General features: G+C 51.0%; 1 protein-coding gene across 1 annotated transcript; it reads right to left on the reverse strand.

The window, feature by feature from the left end:
* Positions 1-386: 386 nt before the first annotated feature.
* Positions 387-7,516, reverse strand: KCNK7 (potassium two pore domain channel subfamily K member 7). The gene is made up of 3 exons (XM_063146295.1): positions 7,192-7,516; positions 799-1,191; positions 387-620 (listed from the first exon to the last, which is right to left on the reverse strand). Exons 1-3 carry the CDS (start codon positions 7,514-7,516, stop codon positions 436-438), a joined length of 903 nt encoding a protein of 300 aa, XP_063002365.1. The 3' UTR covers positions 387-435.
* Positions 7,517-9,501: the final 1,985 nt, after the last annotated feature.

Consider the following 9,501-nt stretch of genomic DNA (forward strand, 5'->3'; position numbering starts at 1 on the left):
CGCACACTGTGAAGAGAAGGGGGTGAAATGTAATCCTGAACAGCACTGCAACATTTTAAGTCTAACTTGTGTCCATACAGGAGGTGCCCCTATATGGGGGTCACCAGTTCCCACATCATCACTACGGAGATAAAGTCTTATACCGGAGGTGTATGGAGGTATTGATCTTCTGCTGTTGCTTTTCTCTTTCACCCTACAGAGAAGTAGCCACCTTCCCATAAGAGCTGGCAGGGAACGGAAGGGAGGAGGACAGAAATGGCTGCCCTTGAAAAAAGGAAAGGAAAAAAAGGCCACTCTAGCCCACTTTCCTATGCCCAGGAGGACCTAACTGCAGCACTACCCTAGAACCGTCCACACTGTCCTTTCCCCAAATTGCAGGGAAGTTGAATTACCGCAGAGGAGTTTGGGGGAGGTTCCCTCCTCCACCCGGTGACGTCAAGTGGACCCAGATATCGTGGCCAAAGCGAGCTGGTCTCCACGCAAGATTTCCAGACGGTCGTCATTGTCCCGGGGCGGGTTGTGGGTGGGTGCAAAGAAAGAGACCAGAGCCTGGACCTCTCTTAGCTGGTATGCTGTCTCTAGAGTCACGAGCATGGCTAGTAAACCCACGAGTAGATAGCCTGAATGGGTGGGGCAGAAAAAAGTCACTGAACAGAGGAATTAATTAATTAATTAATTAATTGTTAAAGACCTGGAACACACCTCCTGCAGCAGGACTTCCACCCACCCACGGCACACAAACACTTCCTGCATGCCCAGCCCTTCTCTTGCGCCGCTGTGTCCCCCGTGGTGACTTACACGTGATGCTGAGCTCATATAGAGGGTGCAGAAAGGGTGACGTGCCTTTGGGCACGTAGTCGCCTAGGCCGATGGTGCTGAGCGAGATGAAGCAGAAATAGACCGACTCCAGGAAGTTCCAGTTGTCCTCCAGCGCCCAGAAGCAGATGGCCGGTATGAGGATGAAGAGGCCGAGGGTGGCCAGCCCCAGCGCCATGGCGTGGGCCAGCGCGACGTGGCCCTGCGGGAAGCCCCAGCGGATGTGGATGTACTGAACGGGCCGGAAGCTCAAGACGGGCAGCAAATGCCGAAGCAGGCAGGCCAGGAACAGCAAAGTCAAAGGGATGCCCAGGAAGGAGTAGAGGACGCAGAATATTTTGCCCCCGTCCGAGAGGGGCACCGTGTGCCCATAACCTGTGGGCGAGAAGAAGAGGCGGTGGGGTTAAAACCAAAGGTCTGCACAGCCACCTTGGTCCCATAAAACAAGGAAGGCAGAGCCAGTAAAAAGACTTCTTTGAAATGGGCCTTGTTAGGGTTGGGCGCCGAGAAGCCCGGGCCCTGAATCCGTTTTTCAAGGGCCCAGATCTATTCTCCTTTCATACCAATGGAAGGTTTTTCCCTTATTTGCCATGCAGGGGATGATTTTGAGGTGGAATAGCTGCAGGGAAGAGACAGGTTAACGCTTTCCTCGCGACATACTGCAACTGCCCCTGCATTCCTTTAATTACTTGTTGCATTTATATCTCCCGCCTTTCCTCCAAAGGGTCAAAAGCAGTTCACATGACCCTCTTCCTTTCCGTTTTACCTTCACGACAACCCTGTGAGGTAGGCTAGGCCGAGAGTCAGAGACTGGCCCAAAATCATCCAGCAAATTTCGTGACTGGATGGGAAGTGAGTGGAGATTAGAATTGTATGGCAATTAGAACTGTTCAGCTTAGAAAAAATACTTGTATCAAAGCTAACGGGAGTCCCCCCCCCCCTAAAAATTGCCAAATGGTGGATTTCTGGGGTGTGTGTGCAGTAGGGTTAACCCTCTCCTTCTTGCATGCTGTGCCCCACACACACACATCGTACCACATGACAATCAAACCTGTGCACCTTCCTCCCTAACCTTTTAAGTACCTAGCAATGCCCCGGCTCGTGAGTTTTTTATCCAACTAGCCATTCCTGCATTTGAATCAGTGCACAGAGAGAAAATTAGGGAGGGGGTAATTAAACCCACAAGCCTCAGCCCTTGACTGCCTCTGAGATCTGGGTTCTAGTCCCCACTTGGCCATGGAAACCCACTGGGTGACTTTGGGCACAGTCACAGGCTCTCAGCCCAGCCTACCTCACAGGATTGTTGTGGGGATAAAATGGAGAAAAGGATTATGTACGCCGCCTTGGGTTCCTTGGAGGAAAAAAGGCAGGATATAAATGTAATCAATCAATCAATCAATCATCAAAACAACAACTTGCCCACAGTTTTCGGAAACCATCCTAGGATAGTTTGGAATATCTGTGCTAAAAATTTCCAGTTGCAGTAAAACTGGAATTGCTCAATTATTAGGATAAAACCATCACACTTTTTATCTGGAATAATGAACCGGGATAATCGTCTCACCTTCTGTCGACGTAACCGCTGACACAGGTGAGAGCCTTTGCCTGCCTGACCTGAAGCCCTGCGGTCTCCTAACCCTCAATCATTGAGATTGTGAGTTTGTGTGCAGATATGCATTTTAAAGTATGTTAAAGGGCAATTGATTCATGTCACGCTATCTTATGAATCCCGCCTGGAGAAAGCGGGGCGTTGGTTGTTCCTAGTTTTGCACATAGGTCTCTCTACAACTGCTCCAAAGGAGAATGAAGAAAAACAAACAAACTCTGAAGTTGGAGTATTAGCTACAGGGGGAAAAACCCATCCAGCTTTTTGCGCTATTGGGAAGGCCCATATTTCAGTAACCGACTCGCTGCATTGAGTGCATAAGGTCACAGGTTTGAATCCCAGCATCTCCACGTAGGGTTAAGAAAGAGATCTTAAAAAACTGCCAGTCATTATTGTATCATCATCATCATCATCATCTCAGAAGAACAGTAAGCCACATTTTTCTTTTCTGTAATTTTTTTTTTACCAAGATCTCCATAACGACTTATTTATTAATTCATTAAGACATTTGTATCCCGCTCTATAATCACTAGGATCGCAGGACGGCGTACAGATAAAATCATGCAAACCATATCAAACAATCAATATACACAGCTAAAAACAAATTAAGCCATTAATAAGCTAAAACCGGTACAGAATTTAAAACAGTAAAACCCATTAAAACTACGTACAGGCTTGGTGAATTTAGTCGGCGAAGGTTTTGTTAAAAAGTTGTGTGGCGCAGAGCGGTAAAGCAGCAGTTTCTGCAGCTGAAACTCTCCCCACGGCCTGAGTTCAATCCCAGTGGAAGCTGGTGTCAGGCAGCCGGCTCGGGTCGACTCAGCCTTCCATCCTCCCGAGGTCGGTAAAATGAGTACCCAGTTAGCTGGGGGAAAGTTAATCACGGCCGGGGAAGGCAACGGCAAACCACCCCGCTGTAAGGCCTGCCAAGAAAACGTCAGCGAAAGCTGGCGTCCCTCCAAGAGTCAGTAATGACTCAGTGCTTGCACGAGAGGTTCCTTTCCTTTCCTAACTTGGCGCCGGAATGGAGGGCATTCCACAGCCAGGGGGCCACAACTGAGAAGGCCCTCTTAATTAACCCATTAATCTCTTTGCATCCTGGACGAAGGAGTCTGTTATAGAAACCGTAGCTAAATCGTTGCTACGATAAGAGCCTTGGGGATATGGGCGAAAATGTTATCTCACCGGACTAATTTTTCTAATTGCTCCGCCTCTTCGCCCTTGCAACCTGCTTGTTCACCTGCCTCTCGCTCTGGCCCAGGCAATGGAGACGCTCCGGCCTCCTTGCTCCCTTCCTGCCAAGCAAGCAAGTGATGAGGAAGACGAGGAAGAGGAAGAGCTGGGGGCAATAGCAGCGATAAAGTAGACTCACTGAGCAAGGGTCTTGTCCAGCGGCCCTCCAAAACCCTGTTTCCATGAACTGTTAATATTTTGGGAAAGTAGTTTGCTCCTAGCATGCAGAGAGATTATTTGACTTTGCTTATATTTCCTGGGAAGGCGGAATGACATGTCTGAACAAATATTAGCTACGGATGCCTCCAGTTTGAACAATAAATGCTAATGTAAGTACGGGGTGTGGACAGCCAACAGAGAGCAAACCGCAAGTTAGATAATATATATAACACAAGCCACATCTACTCACACACACATACAGACAGAAAAACAAGGATGAATAAAGATTACTTCTTTTGTAGGAATATAACGCAGTAGTGGTTTGTTGGAATTTGGTGTCATCCTGACCCTGAAAAGCTAACTTGCTTTTGTCTAGGAAATAGGCTAAGAACAGCCTTTGTGGTTCATTAGAGCCACGGTGACCCGTTTACCGATTCTCCACTGATTAATTGAAATAAAACAATGTTCCTAGATATGCATGGTTAGATTAGAGCATGAGATGTACTCGTTCGTCTATTTTCTGGTTTTGAGGTCTTGTGGCCAGTTCTGGCTGCCACAGAGCGCAGGACACGGAATAACGGGCTCAAGTTAAAGGAAGCCAGATTTCAGCTGGACATCAGGAAAAACTTCCTGACTGTTAGAGCAGTACGACAATGGAACCAGTGACCTAGGGAGGTGGTGGGCTCTCCCACACTAGAGGCCTTCAAGAGGCAGCTGGACAACCATCTGTCAGGGATGCTTTAAGGTGGATTCTAACTCTACTATTCTATGATTCTGTTGCTCCAGAGGTCAGGACTAGAACCAGTCAATGGAAACTGTTAGTGAAGCAGACTTCAGCAAAACATTAGGAACAATTTACTGACAGTCCGAACTGTTCAACAGTGGATCTGACTGCCTCTGGAGGAGGTGGGGTCTGCTCCATTGGGGGTATTTAAGCAGATGCTGGAGGATCATTTGCCAGCGATGCTGCAGATCCAGCATTGTGCAGAAGGGCCAGACTAGATGACCTCACACCTTCTAACTCTGTATCCTATGGACTGTGAGAAGCGTTTTGATGGAGCGTTCATTTTGTCTCGCTCAGAGACAGCCTCGTGTTATGGGAAGCAGTGGAGGCTGGCAGCTCTGATGTCAGTGGGGTAATGAATCCGCTCCGAGTTTTCGCTTCCGAACCTTGGATAGCTCCTTGAGAGTTCTGACTGGAGAAGATTCATAAACCCACTGACAACAAAGCCATCAGCCTCCAATACAGGCAAGGGACACAGTCCTGCTCCCACCCCGGTCTCCCTAGAACTTTCCTTTTGGGGCTGGGGACTTTTTTCTTCCCTTTAAAGCTGGGGAAAGGTGTGTGTAGATACATAGGTTGAGCAAAGCAACGCTCTGTAGGCCTACTCAGAAGCAATTCCCACTGAGTTCCACATAAACATGCAATTTGTTCTAGGGTGGAAATTGGATCTCTTCTCGATCCTCCCAGAGTGCAGGACACGGAATCATGGGCAGGAGTAACAGGAAGCCAGATTCCGGCTGGACATCAGGAAAAACTTCCTGACCGTTCGAGTAGTACGACAATGAAGCCAGTGACCTAGGGAGGTGGTGGGCTCTCCCACACTAGAGGCAGCTGGGCAACCATCTGTCAGGGATGCTTAGTGTGGATTCCTGCATTGAGCAGGGGGTTGGACTTGATGGCCTTATGGACCCCTTCCAACTCTACGATTCTAGGATTCTAGTTAACTGGGCATGTTTTCCAGTTTTGTGAGTTCTAACCAGGATGACTGAGATGGGCATTTGTCTTTTGTTATGATGGCATATCGCATTCAAGCTTCCACAAACTTTATCCCCTTTTCCGTGTTATCTTTGGCAGGAAAAAAAACCCCCAGCGTTACCAGTTGATGGACGTCTTGATTTTCCACTTCACAGTTGCTACAAAGTTCCGTCTGTGGCTGTGTTTACTCACTTGGAGTGAGAGCCCTAGTATGATAGGGAAGTCACTCCCCATGCTCACACAGTAGGAGAATTAGTTTGGATGAAAGACTGTTCTCAGAAACTCGAGGAAGTTTCACCCAAGTTACAGAAATATATTCAAGGCCCTTTTTTTTAAAAAAAGTACAGTTAGTGTGTGAAATCAAGCAAAATGAAAGGATACACAAGTTGTTCATTTTAATAGAGTAATTGTCTGTGACTGATCAACGTCACCCACTGCGCTTCTATGGCTGAATGGGGACTAGAATCCAGATCTCCTGACTCTGCTACACCACACTGGCTTTGAACTCATGATCTTAAAGCTCGTGCCTCAGTTTCCCCTGGAGAATAGGCTACAGACTCTCCACCCCGCTAGCCGGAGTGGGCACCAGCTGCTACAGCTCTCACTGGAGCACCGAATGGCACAGCTCTGGCCCATTGTCCCTGGTGAAACGGCGGAAACTCTTAACCCGGCGTTGACCGGGTTTTTATTTACGACGTTGCTTTTTCACTGTTGTCTTTGTGTTCCGTTTTAATGTTTACACGTTTAATATCGGTGTTCTATATAACGATTGGGAAGTCTTGGCAGGGAAAAGCTGGTTGTAAATCAACGATAGGAAATGAATGGCTCTCTAGATGTTGCTGGAGTCCAACGGCTTGTGGATTATGGGAGTTGCAGAACATCTGGAGCGACACCTGCTCAACATCCCAGCTTAGACTGGGGGGGTGGGGGGGGAGTTCTAGAACTCCGAGCGTTCCTTACACCACCTGGTTGTAGGGAATGTTGGGTATTGGAGAACTTTTTCCTGCTCTCCCCCCCCCCACCCCGTGCGCAACCTGTGGCATTTCTTCTCTCTCTGCGGTGTGTTTTCCCTGCCTCATTGCGTCTGCCTCGCTACACCGGTTGGCTTTCAGCCTGCTCCCCCCCCCCCCCTTATTTCAAGCCTGCTGCCCCAACACCCCTGTTCTCTCTACCTGCGGAGTTCTCTCCCTCTCTCTCTCCCTGTGGTGCATTTTCCCTGCCTCCGTACTCCCCCATCTCTCTCTACACCGGTTGGCTTTTGGCCTGCTCCCCCCTTATTTCAAGCCCGCTGCCCCAGCACCCCTGTTCTCTCTCTACCTGCGGAGTTCTCTCTCTCTCTCCCTGTGGTGCATTTTCCCTGCCTCCATACTCCCCCGTCTCTCTCTCTCTCTCCACCGGTTGGCTTTCGGCCTGCTCCCCCCTTATTTCAAGCCGGCTGCCGCAGCACCCCCGTTCTCTCTCTCCCTGTGCAGTTCCTTCGCCCCCTCCCTGCGGTGCCTTTCCCCCGCCTCCACGCGCCCCGGGGTCTATTTCTCTCTCCCGGACGGCTTTCCGCCTGCTGCTCCCTCCCCACCCTCCCTCCCTCCCGACGTGCCCGGCTCGATCCGGGGCGCCCTACCCGTGGTGGTGAGGACGCTGGCGGCGAAGAAGAGGGCCGAGGTGAACTCCCAGGTCTCGTCGGCGGACGCGTTGGCCAGGCCGGCGGCGCCGTAGCTGCGGGCGGCGAGCAAGCGCTGGAGCAACCGGGCCAGCTGCGGCTCGTCCAGGCAGGCGGCGTGCCGGGCCAGCAGGCGGGCGCGGGCGGCGCGCAGGCCGGCGTGCAGGGCGCGCTCGGGCGGCCGCTCCAGGGCCGCGAAGACGGCGGCGCCCAGCGCCAGGAAGAGCGCGTAGGCGCACAGCAGCAGCGCGTAGCGCCAGCGCCGCAGCCTCGACGCCGGCTCCATGGCGGGGCCCCGACGGCGGTGGCCCCGGCTCCCGCGCGCCCTGCCTGCCTGCCTGCCTCAGGTGAGCGCCGCCAGGGCGGTTCCAGGCGAGCTGCTGCTGCTGCTGCTGGCCCCAGCCCAGGGCGAGGCAACCGGTTCCTCCGTGACGCACGGGCGCCGCTGCACCTCCCCAACCTGCCGGGGCTGCGCCGCCTAACAGCAGCCTCACCCCTGGCGCCGGCCAGGTGGCGGACTACAGTCCCCAGCAGCCCCAGCCAGGGGGGCTACTCGGAAGCTTACTCACCTCTGTTCGCTGCTGGGCCTCCAGGCAACAGTGTGGTGTAGTGGGGAGTGTTGGGGCTGGTTCGAGGGCTCCCCTCGTTGGGGGACTTTGGGTAGGATGACCCTGTGAAAAGGAGGACCAGGCTCCTGTATGGGTGCAGGGCCACAATCGGGGCCATTCCCAGATTCCCCCCCCCCCTTTCCAGCTCCATCTGCACCTGGCCCTCTCGTCGCTTTATCTAGGGTGACCCTATGAAAAGGAGGACAGGGCTCCTGCACCTTTAACGGTTGTACAGAAAAAGGGCATTTCAGCACCTTGGTACGCGTTCAGCACCAGGTGAAATCCCCTCTTTGTCACAACTTTTAAAGCCGCCCGGCCCTCTTTTGCAGCTGGTCAAGGGCAAAAGGTGGGGCAGAAATTTGCTAGAACACATCCTGGGAACAAGAGCATTTGGTAAGCTGATTTTATCTCTTTTTGCACTTTCCCTCCTCCAGTCCAGTCTCAGTTGCCATTTAGATTTCAGCCCCTCTCCTAACAATTCGTAACAAAAGTTTGGCTTCTTTGTCCTTCCTCTCTCGGTCTCCCTTTTTGTTCGTCCATAGCTGCTGAGCCGATGTTTTAATATTGATGTACCCCTGCTATATTTCCCAGGGTGGTCCCAACTGACACAGCCTTTACCAGCTCACAGAAGGGAGGCTGCAGGTCGCAGCAATGAAAGCAGGCAGGATGAGACAGGCAGGGTGTGTTCGCAAAGCGTTACGGAATGGCAGCAACGCATTTGCTCCACTTGTTCGTTGCAGGGAACCGCGTGATCCACGCTTCACTTGTGGTCATCCAGCTGTGTGTCCGTCCGTCCGTCCGTGTGCCAACCCTGGGTCTGTTGGCACACACGAAAACTGCGCAAAAGCTCTCTGGGTGTGTGTGGTTTTGCTCAGCTTCCGCTATCCCGGAGCAAGATCCCCTGGTTTGTTCACACCTTCAGAGATAAAGACGGGATGAGCAAAAAAACACCCAGAGCTTCAGGTATTTGGCACTATAGAAATATTCTATAAATTCGTTTATCTTTCATCCCAGATCAACGAATGCTTACAGTAGAACAGTCCTGGGGGAGCTCTACACTACTGCTTTTAAAGCGCTTTAAAGCACTTTGAAAACATTTTGACAATTATATATGGAGTGTTTCCTGGGCCCCAACACTTGTCAAAACTGTTATAAAGTGCTTTAAAGCACTTTAAAACAGTAGTGTAGATCCCCCACTGGAAAAGGTGACCATGGTGCAATTCAGGTCTTGCCAGGGCGGGTGGGTGTTAGGGTGACCCTACGGAAAGGAGGACAGGGCTCCTGTATCTTTAACAGTTGTAACGAAACAGGAATTTCAGCAGATGTCATTTGTGTATATAGACAACCTGGTGAAATTCCCTCTTCATCACAACGGTTAAAGCTGCAGGAGCTATGCTAGTGACCACATAAAAAAGAGGGCAGCTTTAATTGTTGTGATGCAGTGGAAAATTCCCCTTTCAGTACAACTGTTAAAGATATAGGAGCCCTGTCCTCCTTTTCATATGGTCACACTAGTGGTTGTTAGTTTCAGAAAGGGGAAAAGGCAACATATTTTTTTGTCCTTACCGCCCCAGCACCCTGCTATGCTACATAGTGCTAGAGTGCCTTCAGCCCAGATGCCGAGCATTTTGTAACTAGAAAGCCAGAGGCTATGAACAGCAGG

Source organism: Elgaria multicarinata, chromosome 21 (genome assembly GCF_023053635.1).
Source record: "Elgaria multicarinata webbii isolate HBS135686 ecotype San Diego chromosome 21, rElgMul1.1.pri, whole genome shotgun sequence".
Lineage (NCBI taxonomy): Eukaryota > Metazoa > Chordata > Lepidosauria > Squamata > Anguidae > Elgaria > Elgaria multicarinata.

Excerpts from the sequence above, each read along its gene's own strand:
- KCNK7 (XM_063146295.1), bottom strand. The coding sequence starts at position 7,516 with ATGGAGCCGGCGTCGAGGCTGCGGCGCTGGCGCTACGCGCTGCTGCTG. Across the intron at positions 1,192-7,191 it reads CAGCGTCCTCACCACCACGG|GTTATGGGCACACGGTGCCC; the intron begins GTAGGGCGCCCC and ends TCTCGCCCACAG. Across the intron at positions 621-798 it reads ATATGAGCTCAGCATCACGT|GCTATCTACTCGTGGGTTTA; the intron begins GTAAGTCACCAC and ends CCACCCATTCAG.